Source organism: Centruroides vittatus, unplaced genomic scaffold (genome assembly GCF_030686945.1).
Source record: "Centruroides vittatus isolate TY-2023 unplaced genomic scaffold, ASM3068694v2 contig_766, whole genome shotgun sequence".
NCBI classification, from domain to species: Eukaryota; Metazoa; Arthropoda; class Arachnida; order Scorpiones; family Buthidae; genus Centruroides; species Centruroides vittatus.
In genome coordinates this window covers 190,081-215,121 of record NW_027122495.1, presented here as the reverse complement: position 1 = coordinate 215,121, position 25,041 = coordinate 190,081, and the positions used below count along the sequence as shown (strand labels likewise).

The 25,041-nt window shown below is 28.8% G+C and overlaps 1 protein-coding gene across 1 annotated transcript in view; it reads right to left on the bottom strand.

Moving 5' to 3' along the window:
- The window catches only part of LOC136981505 (terminal uridylyltransferase 4-like), a 55,459-nt gene that overhangs the window by 7,147 nt on the left and 23,271 nt on the right, over positions 1-25,041 (bottom strand). The window contains exons 3-14 of the mRNA XM_067277812.1: positions 21,256-21,329; positions 19,849-19,996; positions 19,663-19,769; positions 19,471-19,587; positions 19,215-19,392; positions 15,907-16,047; positions 15,163-15,362; positions 14,976-15,089; positions 12,988-13,023; positions 9,418-9,595; positions 8,681-8,800; positions 5,419-5,744 (exon numbers count right to left, since the gene is read on the bottom strand). Of these exons, the coding sequence (XP_067133913.1) occupies positions 5,419-5,744; positions 8,681-8,800; positions 9,418-9,595; positions 12,988-13,023; positions 14,976-15,089; positions 15,163-15,362; positions 15,907-16,047; positions 19,215-19,392; positions 19,471-19,587; positions 19,663-19,769; positions 19,849-19,996; positions 21,256-21,329 (1,739 nt within the window). The remainder of the gene's footprint in view (positions 1-5,418; positions 5,745-8,680; positions 8,801-9,417; positions 9,596-12,987; positions 13,024-14,975; positions 15,090-15,162; positions 15,363-15,906; positions 16,048-19,214; positions 19,393-19,470; positions 19,588-19,662; positions 19,770-19,848; positions 19,997-21,255; positions 21,330-25,041) is intronic.

The window sequence follows — 25,041 nt, the reverse complement described above, 5'->3', positions numbered from 1 at the left end:
CCTTTTGGTCTAGTTGCTCTTTTCTTTTATCTTGGAAACAAATTGCTGTAAGAATGATTTATAAGAGGGGAAGTAGGCAGATGCCAACTAATTATAGACCAATTGCTTTAATTAGTGTATTTAGAAAGGTTTTTTCAACTATTTTGGCAAATTGTCTCTGGAATTGGATGAATGAGTTTAATATTGTTATGACTATCCAAGGAGCATTTGTTAAAAATAGAGGTGTAGAATACAGTTTGTTTATTTTGACTGGTCTTATTCAAATATCACTTTCGAGGAAATGAGGGAAACTATATACTTGCTTTTATTGATCTCAAGAAGGCTTTCAATACAGTCGATCATGATTTGTTATGGTATAAGCTTAGGAGCATTGGTCTTTCTGCATTTTTTGTAAACTTACTTAAGTCTGTTTTCTAATACTAGATATCTTATAGAAACTTTTTCATTTTATAATGATTATGTCGAGTCCAATAGAGGGCTACCTCAAGGAAAATCACTGAGTCCTATCCTTTTTATTCTGTTTTTGAACAATCTTCCTAGCCTTCTGAGAAGTCAAAGATCTATGATAGCATTGTCTTCTCATGTTAAAATTGACTGTCTTCTTTATGCTGATGATATTCTTCTCATGGATAATTCAGTTTCTTTGCTTAGGGAAAGACTTAATCTTACTTGGAGATAGTGTAAAGATAATTGATTGACAATTAATTTGGAAATGACAAAGCTTATGATTTTTCGTAGAGGTGGAAAACTTAAAAAAATGGACAATTTTCAGTTTAGAAAATCATAAACTGGAAATTGTTTCAAATCTTAAATATCTAGGTATTTATTTTTATCTGTAAGACATGCCAGTCCGATTTTTAATTTTATTATTTTAATTAGATTTTTTTGTGTGTTTTTTAAAGGATTGGATGTTTTTGTATGTTTTCACGTGATATGAAATAAAGCGGGTTTCAAAAATACTTTGGACAGACTGTGTCTTCTTTGATTAAATAAAAATTGCCTAAAGACAAAACTCAACAATTAAAAAATTTATACGTTAATTCGTCACCAGAGGGTTATCACTGAAATCTACATTAAACAGTGCTCCTCACATGGATATAAGGGTGTGAAAGTCCCCTACTGGATAGGATAGAACCTGAAGATGTCTGTAAGACCTGCCAGTCTGATTTTTAATTTTATTATTTTAATTGGATGTTTTTTATGTGCTTTTTAAAGGAATGATTTTTACCTGACAGTCTAGTAACCTCAAAGGAAAGGTCTGGTCGTCAAAGGGTGTTCTGAAACACATGATATGAAATAAAGAGGGTTTCAAAAATATTTTAGACAGACTGTGTCTTCTTTGATTAAATAAAAATTGCCTAAAGATGAAACTCAACAAGTATTTATTTTTCTTCATGTGGCACATTCTCCTATCATTTAAGTAAAGGATTACTTGCTGCAAAATCCAAAATCTCCAATCTCATCAAGTTACTTATTAAAATTAAAGCATCTTCATTAAATAATTATTTTAAATTATTTGATTCTTTGATTGGACCAAGTATGTTTTATGCTTTTCCGGTTTTGGGCAGTCTTTTAGTAGACAAATTTAGTTATTCTACTTTAAGCAGGTGTTCCATATTAATAGAACTGTTTCAGGATCTTCAGTGAGAATGGAATTGGGAAGACCTCCCCTTGCTATTGGATTGTCAAAAAAATTGCTTAGATTTTGGAGAAAATTTATTGACCTACCAGAAGATGACTACTGGAAATTAATATACACAAGACTTTCAAAAATAAATGTTAATTCTTTTTTTAATCCATGGCCTGCTATTGCTGAAGAATTACTAAATAATATTGGACTGTCCTTCAGTTATATGTATTTAAGTGAAAGTTTGTTCTTTCTGAACTGTGATTAACAACTAAGAGACATATATTGGTTAAAAGATGTTCATTATTTGAGTAAAAGAGGTTGGAACAGTGAAATTTTTCTTAATGGATGTAGAGTCTAGTGCCTTATTTATTGTCTAATTTGAGTTATAAAGTCATTTGATGCACAATTTAGATTAAATAGGTTCTCGATAAACCTAAATGGTAAAATAATTGATGTCTTAGGTAACTCTGAATGTTCTTTTTGTGGAACAAGTGATGGATATGAGAAAACACTTTCTTGATTTTTGCAACATTCTTTTGGATGTTGGACTACCATCTGATTTTTGTTACCAAATTTTTATTATTATATCAATACAATAAATTTTTGAAAATAGTTGTGTAAATTATATATAGTTGTAGGTTTTGCAGTATGAATTTCAAAAAGTTATAAATGAATTTTGTGGAAATTTTGTTTTATACCATATTTTATGACATACAAGGTGCACCTCTGTTTCGACACAAAATATTCAGGGAAAAAATATTTAGTGTATTTAAAGCCATTCTGCACCTTTTGGCACTCAACAGCAATTTCTCTTTACCATTTTCTAGTTAAAAAAATAAAATTAGAATTCTTACTATTATTCATTGAGTGAAAAGATTTAAAAGAAGTCATTCACAATTAAAATAAGAAGTAGGGTAAATTTTTAAGTTTTTTTTTTTTTGGACAAAAGTTACATCTTATATGCCATAATACATGGAAATTTTGTTTACAGAAAAAAATTAACATTAAGTTAATACAAATTATCTATATTAATAAAACAATTTTAAAAATATTAGTTTGATGTCTGAGGCAGTTAATGATAATTTGGATGAACAAAGGTCCTGTCGGTCCCTGACCCTGTAGACCCTGTAACTTGGAAACAGTAATGCAGGCTAGTTCTGCATTCTGCCCACTTTGAATGCTGCTTGATGACTTTTTGAATAGACATGATACTTTATTAACATAGAACTAAATGTGTTAATTATAATTTTATGTTGATCAATCAAAAAGCATATCATCTGTAAAGAATATTCAATAATTATTGAGGTACTTAAATTCAATATTTTGTAGTTCATAAACTACTTGCAAACACCCACTGTTTATGAAAGTCTCTTTTGACTGGTGGTGATTTGTATTTCTATCAAAAAACATGACAATAATACATACACATGCACCTATGACAATCTGCCATTTTAAAAATGTATGCAGCATAACCTTTCTCATTTCTTTTTAATTTTGCTGTATTAGAAAGATGTAAGAGGCAATCATGACCAAAAAAGAAACTCTCTAGTATGCCCCAGCAGAGTTATAAGCATTTGTTTTGAAGGCCTACTAGAAGTGTCAACCAATCCTTCAAGAAAGCCACTTGTCAAATATACAGTGCAGAGCAGAATTATACACCAGTGTAATTTTTTTTAAAATCTTTTGAATTATTTAGAGTGAATGGACAAAATTTTACATATCTTTTTATCACCATCTTCTAATGATACACAACAAATATCATCCTGATAGATTAATCCAAACATAAGTTATGCAAAATTAGTCATTTCACAGTGGTCTAAAATTATATGCCAGATTTGTACAAATAGATTACTACGGTAAGAATATACAAATTTTTAATGCATAATGCTGAAGGATACTTCATTTTTCTTTACTTAAAAAGCAAAGTGTAAGTTGCAGCTTAAACTTTAAGTACATTTTTAACTATGCCTCAATGAAAAGCATTATAGGCTTTGAAAAAGATCAAATTGATGGTTTATACTCAAATGGCAAATCAATAAATAAAATATCTGCCACTGTACGATTAAGGCATCAGTCCATTGCTCTGAGAACCCAAAATCAAATTGGAGCAAGCAAACCCAGAAGTTTCTCTGAGATAATCTGTCTTGGATATGTCAGGCTTTGGTTCTCACCATCTGACCCCATATTATTAAAAGATCCTCTTTAGTGTCTTCAGAGTGAAAATAATAATAATAATAAAAAAAAAAAAAAACAAGGAAAAAGCTAATACACTAATAATAATCAATTCAGTCCTACATAAATTTCCATTAATATATGCTGTACATTATTACATAATATACAGCATTAACATGTAAAATTAATATAAAAACATTAAATATAACAAATATAATTATATTATTTCTTCAAATAAAATTCAGTTTTTCTAGGAAAAGATATTTTTTAATTCAAAGATTGCCATATAACTCAAAGAATCAATGAGTTGTATAGATCTTTTAAATTAAGTAGATGATAGAGTCTATAGTTAAAGTATAAAATTTTGTTATTTTACAAAAACAAACAATATTCTTGAAAAAATATTAATATTAAACCAATAAGTTTTTTCAAAATCTAGCTTAACAACAACATAAGAAAAAGTATATCAAAATAATTTATAAATTCAGCAAAGTGGCTAGCTTATCTTAGTGCTTAATGCAATGATTTTCAAAGTTATTTGATCAACAGACTGATAAAACCAAATCACAAATGATCCATAAACAACCTCTGCCCCCGTTCACTTCCTATCTTGTAAATAAGGTCTTAACTGTGTGCCAAAATATTTTGTTATCCAATAACCTAATATAAGAGATATCTGATGTATAAAAATGTTCTTTCAACTGACTAAATGGCATAGAATTAATTGAATCTTAGAAAAATAACTAGGTCAGTCTGCAGATCATATTTTAAGAACCACTGATTTAGCAGACAGCTTACATTACCATAACTGTTAAAACTAGAATAAAGGACCTTCCAAAAATAAAATTACAGTTATATAAAATGGTAGCAATGCTAATTATTACCTGAGAAGTATGTGACATACATTTGTCAATAGAATAAATGTCTAAATTTCATCTACCATCTGCATACAAACATTTTGTCACCTACTGCCTCTAGGAAGCACTGTGAATGAAAATGGTGACTGCAACAGAAAAGGTTTTTTGTGTTCTGCATCCACATATTTAGATTCAGTCATCATTGTGCAACAAGAATGTTTGCCTTACAAGATGGATTACTTTGAAATTGTCTGCAAATGATAATTTCAAAGTGATCCAATACAACTGATTCCAACTTTGTGAACTGCAAAACACAAAGTGCTTTCTCTGTTGCATAGTTGACATTTTTGTTCATGGCACTTCCCAGAAGCAGCATACAAAAAGATGTTTATATGCAGATGACAGATGAAACTCAAACATTTACTTTATCGAGTGATGTACTGTACATTGCAACATTCCATGCTTCTCAGGTAATAATTAACATAATTACAGTAATTTAAAATTCTCAGCATTCTTTCTGGAAGACCTTGTACAAACTGTAAAGCAGAATAATTACAAGTTCATATAAATTATAAATTTCTGTCATTTTCAGATTCCTAAACTCATTAATTTCTAACTTTAGTTAAATTATTTCAATAAAAAAATCAAATTTCTATAAATTATGTAAATGTATTTGAAAGTGAAGTTAGTTTGAAAGAAAAAGATTATTCTAATAATTAAATACAAAAAAAGAATAAAACAATAAAAAACATTGCTTACCTTAAGTGTTATAAAATTAGATACATCAAATTTATATAAAAATGTTGATTGATTATTTTCACTTGTATTTAAAGTATGTAAATTAGAATTATCATGCAAATCTGAACTTCCATGATTGCGATACTTGAGAGCATCCTCAGCATTATTTCCTAAATTTAGTCTGCTTAGTATAGTTTTTACAGTATCAGTATTTAAAGCATTATCTTGTTCTTCTTCAAACTTTTCACAAATATCATCTGAAGATACAAAATCTATATCTTCGTCGTCATCCTCATCATCCTCATCTTCGTCATCTTCAAAAACTTCATTTTCAATCAAACTTTGATCTTCACATAACAATTTTCATGTAAAAAATAAAATCAGAAAATACATTAATAATTTTCAGATTTATTATCAACAACTATTATTATATTTTAAACTGAAAAATAAAACTCATAATGTACTTTCTCACCACATCGAGCTGTGTAAATATAATACTCACAACCAATAACCAATAACCAAAAACTGGTGTGAAATATCCAAAAATGGCAAACATTTTGAATGCCCCTCCTGGGCTCTTCATCAGGCTTAATTTGTTTCTTCCGTTGGAACTGGATTCTTTATTCAAAGGTTTTTAAAATTTGGAACATGTCCTGCTTCCGAAATTCCAAATATGGAAGGAATCCACGAGCTGTTTCGAATAATTTTTCGACCAATGGGAATACGATATGTGCACATTATAATAATTAAATTTATCACTTAATTATGAATATATTATTAATTAATTTAAGATTTATTATCTAATAAGAATTGCCATGCCGTAGAGAGATTCATTTCATCCTTAAAATTAATGCACGTGGATTTGCCATTGGTCTTAAAAATTTCAATTGCTTCCAAAGTTCTTAGTTACTCTTGATGCTGGGTGGTGCAGATAACATCCGTTTCTTTAAAAATTGGTGTTATGTCCGGGTTTGTCACATATATAGACAAGGCTGTCGTACATTTGTTATGGGTGACGTCAGACTTATGCTCTTTATACTAGTGGCTAATGAACACTTGGTGGAACCGATGTAAATTTATTGTCTATCCCATCTGTCATCCTTTAATGGAATGCTGTATACTCCCAGAAGTCTGTTCAGGTTAGGGTTGTCTTTCCATTCTTTAATAAACTGTATATGGAAGGGCCTCCCTTCCATATATGATCTTAATCTCTCTTTTCTTTGCTAGTATGTTATATACTGCTTTTAGCTACGGGTTGTACATTACTGGGATTTTCTCTATGCTTTCTTCATTACTAACTTTTTGCACTTCCTTCTCATCCTCCGTAGTACTTTGCAGACGAAGGTGCTGATTATATAATTTATTTATAATGTTGCCGTAACCATGTTCCTTAGCAATGTTTGTAATGTAAGAAAATCCTTGGTGTAAGGTTTGGGTGGTGGAAGAATGAGTATACGCTCTTTCTGCTAATGCTCTGAATGCCGCTATTTTATAAGAGAACAGATCACAATATCAACATACATACCAGTTGCAGGAGCTGTAAAATTGAAGCCACTAATGGAGGAGTGACAATAGATATGCCATAGTGAGCATAGGAATAATTTGGGTATTGATTAGATGTGTGCAATGTGAGATGTACATGTTGAGAAATTGTAATGAGCAAATGTAAAACTTGGATTGCTTTCCAATGTTTAAATGTACAGTACATTACAATGTTCTCAAACAGTAACATAATTACAATGGTAGCATTCTTTTATTATTTTTTAAAATTAATATTGAATTACTGGTAGTTTGTATTTTCAAGCATTGTACTTACAACAGTAATAATGATCAGTACTGAAACTAATTGTTTACCACCAATTATTTTCATAATAAATGTTTAATAAGCATAAAAAATATTGCATTACATAATACAAATGCATTATAATCTGTAAAATATTTTTCCTTAGTAACAATAAAACTAATTACAGTAGAGCGTCGATAAGTGGAACCAATTGGGGACTGGGGTCCTTCCAGTTAATGATTTGTTCCAGTTTGCGACTTTGTACGAAAAAATACATTAACCTGTCCGATGTTCAAATTTTTCTCCGTCGCGTATCGCTTCCTGTTGAATTTTTCTCCGTTGCGTGTCGCTTCGTGTTGAATTTTCGTCGATTTTAAGCCTAACGAAAATTTTTATAATAATCATCGAGGCTATCGTATCGTTAAAAATTATTTCTGCATTTTGTACAAACAAAATAAATATATTAAAGAATATAAAAAACATGAAAATTATACTTTAGAAGTAAATTTAGTATCAAAAACATTCCATTCAGCACGACACAGTCCGACTGAAAATCGTTCCACTTTCCGACCATTCCACTTACCGACGTTCCACTTATCGACGCTCTACTGTACTTATATCCACTTTCAAATTATTGAATTTTTAAGACATGGTACCTAGTTACTTCAAAGCAATTTTTGTAGTTATTCCATAAATGTTTTATGGTAATTATTGAAGATGTTAACACTGTTTAAACTGTTACTTCTTGCATTTTTTGGATTTTCATAATTCTACATATACAAACATTGTGTGGCAATCTATTGATTATTTAACTTGTTTTACATCTGAGGTAGAAGTTTGTTAGTCCAGCATACACAAAATCACAACAGTGCCAGATTACTGAAAATAAGCTATCATGAGACATTTTTTGTATTTTTACAAAATTTGATAGGTTATGAGCAACCTGTAGGCATTACTGTACATTTTGTACTAGTGCATGACTAGACTGTGTTAAGTTTGATAGAAAAACCTACAAAAATGTTAATAAACATGTTATGGCCCAGAGTCTTTAGTGCACCAATATCCAAATAAATTCCAATTTGTGGAACACTAGCTTAATGATTATTACCAGACAGGTCTGGATTATTGGCTACTTTTAAAGTACCAGATTAACGTATTCAATTGTATTTATTAATTTCTAATATAAAAACATTCAATGAAATAATCCAAAATATTTATCTTTTATTCAAAAATTTAAATTAAACTGTTGAAAATGAAAATAAAATAAATAAATGTATGTAGATGTGTATGATTGAACCTATTCATTTTTATAAGTTATAATGCTTATTTTAAAATAGATATAGTTGTAATTAGTATTTTTATGTATTAACAATAATATATAATTATAGATAATTAAGTGTGCAATTATTTAATTTCTACACTTAAATAATATATTGGAAATTGATATATCTGAAAAAATTAAGCATAAACTATCACATAGACTGATAATATAACACTTACCAGAAGGTGATCGACAAGTAATGAAATATTCATAAGTGCTTCTTATACATTCAACAATATAATGAAACCACTGATGATTTGCAATGGATCGTGCAACATTTCTTTTTTTATGATAAGGATCTAAACAGAAAATTATTTGTTTACTTAAATGAATCACTATTTAAAATTTTTTTTAGCATTTATATGTTTTAAAATTTTCTAAAATAAAACATTTTACAACTAGTACAAATATTAAACAACAAATTAATTGGATTATTTAAACCTGTTATTATTTCCTTTGAAATTTGTATTAAAGTTGGTGTCAAAAGAAAGTTATTTCAAATTTTTTTAGTATAAATTTGGATAATTCAAAACTATTTCTCATGTTTCAAGTGTAAAAGTGAGAAAGAGCAAACAGCATTTAGTCAATTTATTTATATTATGAACTCCTAACTTGGAGCAAAATTATAAATTATGTTTCACAGTTTTAATAATTAAATCTGCATTGCAGGGTTGTTTAGTTACATTTTTATGATGTCTGAATGAAGGTTGAAGTGATTAGAAAAGTGGAAAAGAAAGCAGAGATAATGTGATATCATCAAAGAATATAGTTTACTCTAAAAATTGTATACATGTATGTAATATTAAAAACACTACCCAAGTTTATTATTTTATTTTCTCCATTCTTCAACAATATTATACTGTTATTAGGAAATTAAGCATGAAAAAGAAAAGGACTTAAAAATATATTTACAAACCTTCTATACACATCATACGTGTTGTCCACTTTTTCTCAGTACATAATAAAGGTTTTGACTGACAGATTGAAATTACATGATGCTTAAACAGAAATTTTGTACCATAAAATTTAAGCAATTCCATCCATAATTGAGCCACACTTTGATTATTTACAGATTTCCAAGGTGTCTTCTGAAACTTTATATTTCAAATAATTAATATTTTATCAAATTTTTTGTAAAATATGTTATATAATAAAAAATTAAAATTAATAATTTGCTATGAATAACTTTATGTGCTGTTGTGAAGCCCTAATATTTCTAGACTTTTGTGTGGTGTTTGTGGTATGACACCTATACAAGAAAATACTACAGGTACAATTACACATTCTCCACAAGCATTTTATTTTGTGCCAAGTTCTGAATATTTACTAATTTTTTTCAGTATGTGTATTTTGAATGTTATAAATGTTTGGTATAGCTATGTCTTTGATGTGTGTGATCTTGTTTTATTTATCAATAAATGCAATGTCTGGTCCCCTGTAATAGATTGTTTTGTACGTGATTATGGTTCAGTCATAATATAATTTGTGCACTGTTTTCGACAACTGTTTTTGTATTTGTAGTATAGTTCCTGAGTGTGCAAGGTTTTGATATACAAGGTGTGTCTGAAAAGTTCAGTGAATGGTCTCATAAAATAAAGGAAACAAGAGATACAAACAAAATACTTTTACTGGCATTCAAAGTAATTGCCATTAGCGACAACACACATTTGACATTAGTTGTACAGCTGCTGGAAGCTGTGAGCAAGCACTTCTTTCGGTATTGTATGAAGCACCGTTGTCACACGTTGTTGGATCTGCGCAATGTCAGAAAAGCGTAGGCCTTTCAGGCGGGGAACAAGAAGAAATCTACAGGCGCCAGATCTAGAGAATATGGAGTGTTGAAGAACTGTCACCTGGTGTGTAGTGAGGAAGTGCCGTAATGTTCACGCGTTGCTCCATTTTGCAGTGACACTCCTTCTCACACTGACTGCGTTGCATTGTTTGCTGTGTGCACTTCTGTTTAACTGTTGTAATTTCGATGCTAGGGGGCACTAGTTGGCAAGTCTCTCACTATGTCTGTGTGAGCGCAGCATCCTAACCAGCACGGTTATTCAACTATGGGACCATTCACCAAACTTTTCAGATGCACCTTGTATTATGATTGTTATTTGATTATGTTGATGTAAGTTGTGAGCCTGATAAAAGTTTGCAAATCAATGTGATCTGTTCTATAGTTTCATGCATGGTATGGCATTTCCTACAAGTGTCATCAGTGAGTGTTGGGTCTTCGTAAAAGCATCCACAAATCACCCAACAGTTTAACAGAGTTCTGTCAATGCTAATTGAGATTAAGATACCTACTGTTGAGCTCTTTCTAGATTCAAGAATGCTTCATGATGTGTGTCTCATGTATACTTTATTAAGATCCAAGTCAGTGTTGCACAAGTTTAACAGTAAACTGTTTTTGTCTGAGTTATAGATTTGTGAAATTGCTATGTTTCTTGTTTTTTATAGAATAGTTTTTGCAGAGACTATATTCATTTGTAGTGTGGATTTAATACATCTGTGTGGTCTCATCCTCCTTCTTTATTAGAAAGACACGGTCCTTCTTTGGATGACTTAGAATGTTGTTTGTTATGTTTTGTTAATGTTTCTAGTTCTGTGTATAACTCCAAACAAATATGTGAGTACTGGGACAACAGAATTGTTGAATGTTTTAAATACATGCAGCTGTGTTGTTAGTACCAAGTTTAATCTGTTGTTGTATTCTTTTATTTGTCTCTGATTTAGGCATACTCTGTGAGTTTTGCCTGTTGAAATCCTAAATATCTGTAAATAATAAATCCATGAGTGAGGATGATGTCTCCATTTTCATGTGTAAAGTCTTCCTTCTTCAGAATTCCTTTTTCAATATGACATAAAATGGATTATACTATTTTGTTATCTTTGACGTTATATCCATAATTTATGTTGTTTAACCTATTAAACAGTAGGTTTAAGGAAAGAAAACCAGAGTGGATTTGATGAAACACCTTAAAAAAATACTTTGCTTGATGTGTTTCATTTCGCTTAATATATGTGTCTCATGAGCTTCAGACTTCATCGGGAATAGTGTTAAATGTTGGATAGTGTTTTCTAGAAATATTATGTGTTGGATATATTTTGTATAGATATATTCATGGTAATAACCATGAATATGGGATACTGCTATTTTCCTGTAATCTATGTTTGCTAGGCAAGTTTGTGTTGTCTGCTTATAGAATGACTGAATCCATGAGTAATTGTTCTTTGCACACTCCCTGTGGTTTCTACAATAGCCTTTTTGTTGTGGTGTTCATTTGATGATATACTTTGTGATGCATCAGATAAGAATTTTGTATTGTGTATGAAGGCATTTTTGTTAGAAATGTTTCAGCAAAATGTCACCATAAAAGGCCTCTGTAAAAACACAGATCTTTAAATTGGTTTATACAATATTGTAGATATTTTGTTGTATCCAAAAGTTTCCACGCAAATATGATTTGTCAGCAATTCAGATGTTTAAACAATTTGCTGGGATATGTTATTCTAGCTTGTTCTGTTATAATTTCTGTTTTAAAATTCAAAGCTTAGAGTAATGCTTTTTTGTAGGGGCTTATCATATAGAAAACATTGGCAACTACAGGAATGAATTTAGACTTTATTGATATTAGTTACAAGATTTTTAGGTGTCATACCCCCTTATCAGTTCTTATCTCTTCAGTACCTGTATTTTTTAAAGACTTTTAGTTGTATTATTCCTAAAACAACCAGAATTTTTCTTAAACATACATGGTAATAAACTTTATAATCTCTAACATTTCCTGTATGATAAGTCCATTAAAAATGTGATACTCTAAGGTTTTTTGAAACTTTGAATTTTGAAACTGCTGGGATATGACTTGCAAGTTGTTCTGAATATATAAAGGAGCATTCATTTCTCTTGAGAATGGTGAGAATGCAATCTAACAAGTGATTTCAATCTTCACTGATTGGCTTGACAATGCAGCAATAAGCAAAATATCTGAGAGATTAGATTTTCTGAAATGAGTTTCTTCAAGAGGCAAATCCATGTGCATTGTGTTTCCAAATGACAGAATGTCATTGGTAGATACTGCATGAGACACACATTGCATTAACTAGCCTTTAATCACTTTATTTATGTTAAGGCTGAAAGTTAACTTGGTGTCATATATTATTTCTGAATCATTAACTTGAATAAATCTACCCTTGCTGTATTTGAAAATTTAGCTAAATTTATATAAAATATTAATATTTTTTTAACTTTAATCCAAATAGTACTAAAAGATGTATAAAAACATATAATATAAATTACAATATTGATAAAATTTACTTTACATTATTTTTTTAGTTCTTTATTAGAACAATATTTAACTTTCACATACATCAGTTAATGTTTCATAAATTTATTCTGATATTCACAAATGTTTGATAAGAACAAGATTTATGTAAAAAAATTAATTAAATCTAATTCAATTTTATTAATCATTTAAAATATAACACTTACCACATTTCCAGAATCAGCACCATCAAAATCTGTCAACTGTAAAATCACATTGAAAATAAACTTTATTAAATAAACTGTTACAATTAACAACTTTTTAAATACAAAAATGTACTTTCAGTTATAAAAACAATAACAAATTTCCAAAGTAAATACAATAGAACCTTGATAACTGGTCATCCATGGAATCAGAAAAGATTGCTAAGCTTCTTGTTTTATTTGTTTACAACAACACATGAATGAACTGCTAAGAGAAATGCTCTTAAAAAGACTTACGGGAAACTAGCCCTTATTTAGCTGTTACTAATGTGAAAAGCAGGGACTCTGGGTCAACCTCATTCCACATACAGAATGGAAAAGTAATATAAAAGAAAGATCTAAAAAATCTTTTTCAAGGTCCTGACACCAGTTAGGATAATTTATCTTGCATCCTAACTTGCAATTAAATTATTTATCTTCTCCTTACAGTATTCAATTTTAATTATATCTTTGTCTACATCGGACTTAGTATATTAATAGGACTTATTATACAGGTGTTGTATCAGTTTTTGCAAATAGAGGAAGTCTTATTCAGAGAACACAAAATCTTTATTTTTCACCTGGTTTTTCACCTGAAAAACCAGGTGAAAAATAAAAGTTTTGTTTTCTCTGTAAATGAATTCGAAAATCAGTTAACTTGTAATGATATTTGTTTCACTTGTTACATCATTTGCCAAACTACATTTAGTATTAAATATGATAAAGTTAAATCATTTACGTGACATGCTCATTACAGAAAGTGTGAAAAAAGTGCAATTTTTCATTTACTTTCCTTTCCCCATCATCGCGTCAACCAACGAAGCAGTTTCCAAAGATGGTGACCTTATATGACATAATGGGATAGTTCATTGAGTAAAAGGAAATTAGCTGCAATTTCTTTGGGGTAGTGTTACAATATTAACTTTATCTAAAATAAGATTATAAATTCATTTCACAGTATACAATAAAAGCATGAATATCCACATATAAATGGAAAATTTTCAAGTTTCTTTCAAAAGATTGGAAAATAATCGGGAAATCCAGAATCATTCTTAAGCTTGATGTTTATTAATTAATGAATGTAAATTGTTAATTTTTCCAAACTAGCATAAACTTTAGAAAGTATTTAAAAGAATCAGAATTGGGAGTTTTTGGCAGAATTAGAATTGGAAGAAATTTTGGTATCGTCCCATCACTACTTGTTACCTTTTATCAATTAATTTTAATATGAGATAAATCATTCATATTAAAGTGTAACTGCAACAACACACTTTTTTATTATTAAGACTATTTTACTTATAAGCTGTATAATAAATTACATTAAAATAAATGTACAATATATATAATTAAATTCACTAAGGTATAAAAAGAGGCTTAAAGTGATATACTGTATTACTTTTTATATCTGTAATTTTTATTCTGAGATGGCTGTGGCCATCCATTTTGCTCGAGGTAGAATCAATTTGAATTACTTGGATAATTGGTGTTCTACTGTATCTGTATCAAAATACAGATACAGTAGAACCCCAGTAGAACAGGAAAAAAATGAGTCAAGGAAAATCTAAGTTAACTAAAGTTATAGTTTGATTTAAAAATGAATTAAATTGAACTACAATAGTGTGCATGGAAAATTGAAAAACCAGAAAAACATGATATTTATGAGCTTAGATTGTATTTATCATCAAAATAGAAACATAATAACTGTTCAACTAAAAACAATTATTCTCATGCTAAAACTTTAAATTAAAAAAATTAATAAATTCTTAGCACTTGAACACTGTTTAAATGTTTAATTTAATTAATAATTTCTTTATCATCAGAAAATTTTGAGAGATGTACTAAAAAACTGAAAGTACTGATTTTTATTTTCTAAATTTTAAAATAACTTATAATTGTTTTAAATATTAACAAAATATTCAATTACTCCGAAAAGATAAAGATAAATTATACATATATAAACAGGAAACCCATACTTCATGTAAAACAGGAATAACAGGTGGATCATGTTGTTGTAGAAAAAATATCACCATTAATGGATAACAGTAAGATGGCAGTGAACATATTTGCTGCTGATCTATTTCACAGACCTAATTAAAATTATATATGAATTAATAATAAATTAGCATTTAATCAATAATTTTACTTGCAAAAAAAGCTTACCTTTGCCCAAAACCTAAATATTATTCCTAATTTACGAACTCTCTCATCACAATAGGCATAATGAGCAAATAAACGACTGGTTTTCCCAGAAAATTCATTATTTAGCGTTATTTCGCATGTCAAGTTTGTTTGTCTATCTAAAAATGTTATCTTCGGAACAACTGCAGTAAAATCTTTCCATACATTTATATATTTATCTTCTGTAATAAGAAATTTCAATACTTTATATTTTGGCAAACATATCAAGCTAATATTCTTTATGGTAAACATCTACATCTAAACGACACCGAGGTGAGTTATACGATGGATATAGTTCTTCTTCAGACGATACACAGATTAACTGATGGAACACAGAGTAAATAAAACATGAAGATTTGAAAATTAGATTGAATCCATGTCTCATTCGTGTGGGTAGCCAGTACTGGCAAATTAAAGATTGGTGTCCATCAGGACCTGTCAAGCAACTGACAAATTCAGCTCTTCCTTATGATTAATGCATATGATGTACTGGCTACCCACACAAATGTCCAACATAATGATTTCACGAGACATGAATTGTCAAATCTTCATGTTCTATTTACTCCATGTTCCATCAGTTAATCTGTGTATCATCTGAAGAAGAATTTTAAGCTATTCAAAAACGTTTGTGATGTATTTTATCCATCGTATAACTCACACCGCTAACAGGTTCAAGGTACTGTACATTGTTAATATTCTTTATGTTTACAAAATAAAAATTATTACCTCGTTCCTTAATTATGTCATATGTATTAAGGAGAACACTGGATGGAGAAATTCCTTGAGGGACGGCAAGATCAATGTTTAAGTTACTGTCTTTGAGACCGAACCCATTAACAGAGGAACCAAACAAATGAATTTCACATTCTGCAGAAAAACTTAATTTTAAATAAATAATTGAAATATTATTTCAGAAAATATTAACTATTTAGTACTATTATCAATACTGAATAAATTTAACGATTCTTCTTTGACCAAATATATAACATAAATTAATATTTTACTTAAGTTAATGTAATTCAATTATTATATAAATTTATATATTACTAAACTTTTTAAAGACAAATTCAGTAATCTTTTTCAAGAGATTCCAAAATAAAATACAGTATAAAAATAAAATCTATCATGTGGACATCATCTGCTTAACATTTTACTGGTAGAAAAATGCAAACATCTGTCTGATGCTTCTTAATTAATCATAATTCTTATTTTGTGTATTATAAGTCTTATATTGCTTTTTTTTTTTTTGCTATTTATTGATATAGTACCATGGAAACTTGCACATCACATGCAGTTCTTCTAGACTCTTATTATGGCTCCTGTAGTTATACAATATCTTTTATAAATTTGACAGGCTACTTACACATGCAATATTATATAACTACATGGAAGCTACAATAAGTGTCTAGAAGAGCTGCAGTTTGGCTACTGCAATTATAGTAATTTATTAAAATTTTTAAATTTTATACATTTAATTTTTATTTATTTTCTTTACTCATTTTTTATTCTGTATTTTCAAGGTTTTATTGTTTTGTTATTTCTATTGTTTGTTTGTACTTTAAGTGAGAATTTGTTTAGTTGGAGTGATGATCTTTAGTTCATATAGATTTTATCATAAAGACTAAAGAATAAAATAATAGGTGTCTTAGTTCTTTTGGTTAATGTGAGCCTAGGTATACAAAATGGCGACCGTCGACAATAACCTAAACGCGCCTATATTTAAACTTTTTTAAAACTAAAACATTTTTAAAACGTAAATTTGCTACTTACTTTTTCTCCTGCTTTTGGTTACTTTTCCTACTCTTGGACCAGAAACGAAAAATAAAAAAGTCATCATACTACCTATAAATTCAATCGATGCATGGACGAAGTGAATTATGAGATTCTATACATCAGTGGTTCGAACAAAATTTGCCTGTATTGTACATAGATTTTACTCCTCTTAAGAACTGCAGTCTTATGATTCACATCTCTCGCCTTTTTATCTACGATAGGCAGCATCTCAATAGAGGGCGGCACCTGCGATCCACGGCCACCTAGCCTTCCATGTGTCATTCACGTAGTCTTTCGGGTCGGAAATCACTATTACATATCCTTGGTTATGACAAATTTAACACGTTTAACACACATTTAAACACTTTAAACACACATTTGAACCACATATAAACCCTTTACAAAATTTTTACCTCACTTATACAATGTTAACACACCTTTAATATGCTTTTATGACATTTAACACACATTAAACACATTAAGGACACGTTTAACATGTTAATTACCATTGACAAACTTTCCTCCTCGAAAACTTTAGACTTTGAGTAAATTGTACTAACTAAAAAAACACAGACACTTTAAAAAAAATTAACAACGTGCATAATCCGTCTACATCGTAACCAAAATTCGAAATTCACATTATTCCTCATGTTTCCTGAACGGAATTTTTTGATGGATATTTGCATACGAAGGCATCGTTACTATCAGCGACATCTTTTCTAAAAACACTTGCCATCGAGGTTACCGGAAGCGCCGCCATTTTGTATACCTAGGCTCACATTAACCGTTCTTTTAATTTCAAAATATATTTATAACAAAAATAATTTAAATTTATGTTAGCATATCGCCTTTCTATATGGAAATTCTTTTTATTTTTGTTGTCCATCAGAAAATTAGCTATTCTGCACTAACTAACTAGATTCTTATATCATATACAAGATTTCATCTTCTGATATCTTTCTTTTCTACAAACAAAACAGATTGTCTTACTTGGTTATTTTCTGCTCATCTCATAATCAATTAGACATGTCTCAGTAACATTCAAAATACTAAACATTGTACTTTTTGTTATATTTGATTAGAAATATGATGGAAATTAAATGAGAGAGAGAGATCCAATATTCAAATAGTACCAATTAATCTAAGAATAAACAACTCAAAATGAATGACTCATGACAAAAAATGTAAAGTTTTAAATTATAAACATTAAATAATCTAAAATAATATATATTTTGAGATATAAATTGTTTCAAAACCAAAAGAACTTTCAATACTAGAACTATAAAGGCAGCTCATAAAAATTATATAAAAATGACATAACAGTTCCCTATTACATGGTTCAACTAAATATCTGCTTTACTTTACTGTGTGTTTCAATGTGTTTTAACCATTTCCGAACTGCAGAATTATAAAATTTTTAAAATTGTTATTTGTTCTAATATTTAAAAAAATGTTTTTGTGTTATTTTATCTGATTTGCTCACTTAAAAGTAATGAAGTCATTCTATTGCAGTTACTGAAAACAAACTTAGATACGCAGCATAAAAATATTTATTTCATAAGTACTTTTTATCAACTTCAGTCAATGCAAAACATAAAATTGTAAGTTTATTAAAAATACTTGTAAACATTTTTGTCATAATTTTACCATTATAAATTCTTTTATTAGTATGTAAAATAAATTATTAGTATATACAATAAATACAGCTAACCAAACAGTTATCTCAAATACCAAACAAACAATCAGATTTTTTACCAGACTATAAGACTAGATAATTACTAAGCAATTTGGCAGGAGGCTTGCTGTCATCTCTTATTAAATATAATAAATTGAATTTAAAATAAATAAATTTATTATATTGGCATAAGGCAGTCAGGTGGCCTGCCTTCTGCTATAAACTGCTTATAAATTATTTTACCTTATACCTTGTATCTGGCTGTTCATTTGGTATACCTAGTGTATTTTATACAAAATAAAAAAATGAGTAAGGTATGCACTTAGATGTTGTTTTAAATAAATTAAACATGTTATATAGTATGGATGAAGTACTTCTTGTATGTTGCCTCAATATCAAAGTTGTTTATTGGATTTATCTTAGTTTTAAAAATTTATTTATTATTTTTTTACAGAATTGCATGATAAGCAATTGCACTTTGCCATTTATTTTAAGAGTCTATAAAAATTATAAACGACAAAAATAAAATATTGGGAAACAGTTTAAACTTTAAAATATATAATTTTGAAAATACTTTTTACATTACCTTTAGTCACATCTTTTAATACAAATTTTAATTTATCTACAACAGAAAAACGTATATTCACATCTTCATATTCTTGAGAATAGTGTTTATATATTTTATCAAACAGTTCTTCCATTTTCTGGAACTGAGTTTCTGTGGGTGGTGGTAATTCTTTTAAATATTGTACTCGATAGAAATCCTAAAAATCACATTTCATAAACTGAAAAAGTTTTTTTTTTAAACTTATATATGCTTTAATTATAATCAATTAATTTACCTCTCTTCGTAACTGGTGACTGACATTCTTTTTATGCTTTATCAATTCTTTCTCATTTTCTATATGGAAATCACACAATGTGCAATAAATAACATTAGCTGAACAATTGCAGTTTGGCTACAAAATTATTATAAAAATAGTGTTAAATTATATATTATTTTTTAACTCTGCAAATATTTCATAATATTTTACCTTAGTGCATGAAGTAATAAAATTGTCTTGGGGATTTGCTTTGAGTGCTTCATATTTTGCTTTTACCTTTAAGAAATTTGGTGAAGGTAAATCTAATTTCCCCTTTACTATTGAAAAGATTTGATTAAAATATTTAACTTGTATAAAAAAATTAAAGGTCATAAAAATTTTTAAATGTGATTTTACCTGATAAATCTGGCATTTTAGCAGACTGATTGGTTGTCTCATTTTTACATTGTGCATCTGATATAACTTTGGGTGAACTGGTTTTTGTTGGTGAACAGGATGCTTGATCATCAGCAGTAACTGTATTAATCTCAGAAGGTAAATCATTCTGAAATATTAAAAGTTTTGGTCATTGTCTATTTTGATATGTTTTAAAAGCCATTAATTTTGCATTATAATAGTTAGCTTATTCCATTTTAAATTAATTTCAATGTTAAATTAATCTATTTGACAATTTATAAATGCATGTCATAATTCCTCATAGTTTTAATATTTGAATATAAAAAACATTAATTTTTCAGAAAAATTATAAAGACAACTGATATTACACAAATTAAACTTTTCAACATCATCAGCGATATTAAAACTAATATAACTGTTATTACAGAAAATTAAAATGTTACAGTCTTCACTGCTAGATAACATATTTATTCATTTAGGAGTTTGTCAATTATATTAATTATTAATCACACAATTATTATAAATAAATTTTGATTTAATTTTGTTATATAAGTAATTATTTGATAAATTAAAATGATGAATTTGGCTCATAAAAGTAAGTTTCATGACTAAAGCATTTACACTTGAAAGATAAAAGGCAATAAGCATACAGATTTACAAATGACAACTATTTCTTATTAACATAACTATTCTTACTTTCCATGTGAGAGAATAGTTTTTTTATTCAAAGTTACATAATTAAAAAAAAAATTGTCTGTTAGTACCACTGCTGGCTCACCACTTTAACCGTTTTTATCCACCTGAGGAAGACGAAAATAATTTCGTCGAAAGCGCTAGTGATTATAGCGATATTCGTAAACACTTAACACCTGGATGTTAATTTTCTCGTTTCTTACTAATTCAATGCTAACTTTCACCAAAGATAAAACTGATTTTTGCCACCCTTGTTTCCAGAATGATTGCTAATAAAGATCATTTATAGTGCTAGCACTTTCATATAAAGTATTTTTAAACAACTTTAAAGTCAATTTATGAAACTTCACTTTATGGAGTCTTTGGCTTATTATTTATTTTGTTTTAAGGCATTTTGCCACTTGAGGCAGTTGCTTCATCATCTCATCTGTTGAGCCAGCCCTGATCAGTTCTATAATATATCACAGAATTAAAAGGTTCATTTTTTATATTATATTTTAAAATTTTAATTGTATATAATAATTAGCAGATAAAAAAATATTTTAAAAATTACAAAAACATATTAAATCAGGAACTGTTTAGTAATATGATTTGTTTTATACAATGTACCATACATTAATAATATTTATAAAGTTTTAATGATTCCTATTAAAAAATATTTTGGATATTATCCTCAATTATTTCTTAGTTTAAAATAATAAAAAAGATACATACTTTACAGGGAATAGCATTTTCTGTTAAACTGTCTTTTGAATTAACTGGCAATATTTGTAATTCATCTTCTTTTTCTGTAATTGAAATGGATAAATATTAGATTCTACTTATTATTAAAAAAGAATAAATTTTAAATAAAATATTGAAATAATATTTATAAACAATATACAAACAGTTCTGAACTTGAAAATAACTAAATTAAATAGATAAAGTTACAAAGATGAATGCTGCACATATATCAACATAACTGAAATGTTATGCATATAGAATATACAAAATAACAGTTATTAGTTATATTAGTGTATGGTTCAGATGCAATTAAAGTCTTAGAAATTTCTTATTTAAAAATTTTGATTTGTAAACAACTCAAAACCTGATTTTAATGATTAAGCTAAATGACCTTGCCAAAATTATTGGCTTCGATAATTTTGGCAAAATCATTTGGCTTAATAAATTCATTCATTATATTACATTTAAATTTTCAATATGAAAATCTAAATATACTCTTTGAATTATGTAAGTAATCAGTAAACTGATTAAAAAGCAATGAAGTAACAAAAATATTACATTAAAAATGTTGATAATTAAATGTGTAAATTTAAGTTTAAATTAAATTTTAAAATGTGTGAATTTATCAACTACTAATAAATGTTATTAAATTATTTAAAAAACTAATCAAATATTTATTGCTGAGTTGTTTAAGAAAAGAATTTCAAAGAAACAATTCTGACCTACCTTTTTATTTACAAGATTTGTTCAGAAAAGAATGCACCAGAATTTATTTTGCTGCTAGTATGAAACATACAACTGTGAAACTTGAGCATCTCCTAGCTGTTATCTTCAGCTATTTATGTTATTTTTCTACAAAGTCCCCATCCACGTCTCTGAGCCTGCATAATGCCCTCCCTCAGCATTCGCATATGGCCAGCATTGAGGGAGGGCATGTATGCCTGCTTGATACCAGTCCTGATCCTATACACGCAACCACTTCCTCACAGCACTGACATTATCTTCATCTGACTGAATCTTTATCCCACGAAAAGCATTTTTCAAAATACTGCCACTTAAAAACTGGTTATATTTGAATTAATAACACCAAAATCTATATTTCAGCTGTTTTTATAAAAAATGCAAATGTTTTTGCTTGTGTTGAACAAGCATCACCAGGCAAACTGATCCCAAACTTCTGAAACAACGTGAGATTGTTGAACATGTGTGCAGAGCAGAGGTAAATATCTGACGATGCTAAATCAGGACTGTACAATGGATGTGGCAATACTGTAAAATCTAGTTTTGTGAACTCCTCATAAGTCTCCAAACTTGTGTGAGACCTCACATTGTCATACTGAAGAAGCAAGTCACATGGGTTCTTCTCATTGATAAGGCTTCTTCAGCCTTTTCAGCATGGTGACATAAGCCTCTGAGTTAATGGTGGATCCTTTAGGCATGACATCCACCAAAATGACACCATGAATGTCCCAAAACACAGTGATTATAATCTTTTCTGCTGACAGAACACTTTTGTTTTTTTCCTTCTATGGTTAATGTGGATGGTGCCATTCCAGAGATTGTCACTTTGTTCTAAGTTCAAAATAGTGCACCCATATTTCATATCCAGTGAACAATGCAAACCAAGAACTTGTCACCATTGGACTCATAGCGTTGCTAGAGTTCTGATGCAATGGTTTTCCTTGATGCTTTTTGTTCAATTGTGAGCTGCTTTGGGACCCATCATGAACATAGTTTGGCATACCCAAGTTCACAATTGATTTGATGAACACTCCTGACACTAAAGCTTAGTTCACACTGAGCGCAATTCACTGGCAAAAGCAAAAAACAGCGAATAACATGTCAGACATGACGTCGTTTCTGGCGAATTTTACTATTTCACAAATCGCTTCAAAGTTTGGAACTGTCAAACTTTTTCGCTAGAGAATAAATTTCGCCACCAATCAGATTCTCTCTAGTTGTCACATGGTTCTTGTTGTTTTCAAGATGGCGACACAAGCTTCTTCTTGGTGTAAAGTAAATATAGAACAACTTTTAGAATAAATGGAGGCTGCTCCATTTTTATACATAAAAATAGATCAGAGATACAAAGATGTCGATTGAAAGAAAATCGGTGGAAGTTGATTGCGGAGCATCTTAATTTGACAGGTGAGTAAAGTTTGTTTGTACTTGTAGTTAAGCCTACCATAAACTATTTGGTACAAAACGAACAGTCAAATTTAAAGCACGTGCGTTTGTATATTATTTCTTATATAAATAAATAATTTAGGTAATTTATACGATTATTTGGGTGGTACAATTCTAGGGTGGTCTGAGGGGGCAGAAACCCCCAAATTGTAGACCCACCCCTCTCAAAACCCAGAATTGTGCCATTTGGGTTTTAAACATATAAAATTTGCTAAGTTAAATAATGACTCAATTCATATTTAATGATATGAGAAAAATATCAAAAACTTGAATATTAACCAAAGAGTTTAGGCAATATTTTGATAGTGATAGATTTAAATACCAAAACATTCTAAAAATATTTAACAAATGATAGTTACTAAAACAATTATTTTTTGTGAATTGTGACATTTAAAAACTTTTTTGTTGCATTTTTGGTTTGTAATTCATCAAGTTTTTGAATATTGTAGTCTACATGACTATTTAATTAGTCTGCAATTGTCCAAAAAAGTGAAACAAGTCCGGTTTATCAAAACAGGTCTTGTATGTTTTCATTTGTCATAAATCACTCTTTTTATAAACTTTGTGGTCATTGAATTGCCTCTAAATATTAATATATCAAGTTTAAATTTCTTCTGTAGTAATTTGAGACCAGTTGGAATAGTTCTAGAGGGTAGGACCACAAAAAAGTAAGCAATTCATTTTTTCTCTATTTTAAGCACCACACTAATTTATATATTAACATTTCTTGTTGATGAAACTATTTATAATATAATAGCAGATAAGCAATACACTGCCCAAGCACAAAGTAATAACAGCAATAAAATGAAAACTATATTACTATCAAGAAAAGTTTCGAATCAGAACAGAGTAAGGAAAACAAAAAATGAAAAATGTTTGCATTAGGTAATCAACAGAAATCATCACAAGCTGTTTAAATTGACAGAAAATAGATTAGAATTGGAATATATTTTGATTGAATTTGCAAAATTAAAAATAGATTAAAAAAATAATGTTTGATAAATGCATGGAATAAAGTTTGAAATGTAACAGTTTGCTATTGTTTATATGGAAATAAATATTATAGTTTGATTAATTAACATGCTACATATCAAAGGTAAACAACAGCAAACAATACAAATGTCAGAAGTATGGCTTATTCAATGTTTATTAATTAGTAAAATTTTCAATAAGGTATCTTGTATTTTCTGCATCTTAAACCCTTTTCCCTGACACCTGTGTTGTATAGAATTTATACAACAGGCTATGGAAATACCATAAGAATTTCTTGGTTTTTCCAATATTATAAAACTGCAACAGTTGAATCTATATACTTCCTTCTAAAATATGCATGTGTTTAAATCCTGTTATTTGAAATCAAGCTGTGCTCATATTGGCATTTATTATACAGAATCTTCCAAAAAAATGCTACCATTTTAAAATATTGTACTTATTTTAATTATTATCTGAGAATATTATCTGAGAATATCATAATATACATTGAAAGATCAGAAAACTGTCTAAATTTCACATTTTCCCATTATAATTTCTCAACATGTGCACCTTGAATCACATGACACACACATACATAACCAATACCCAAATTCCTCC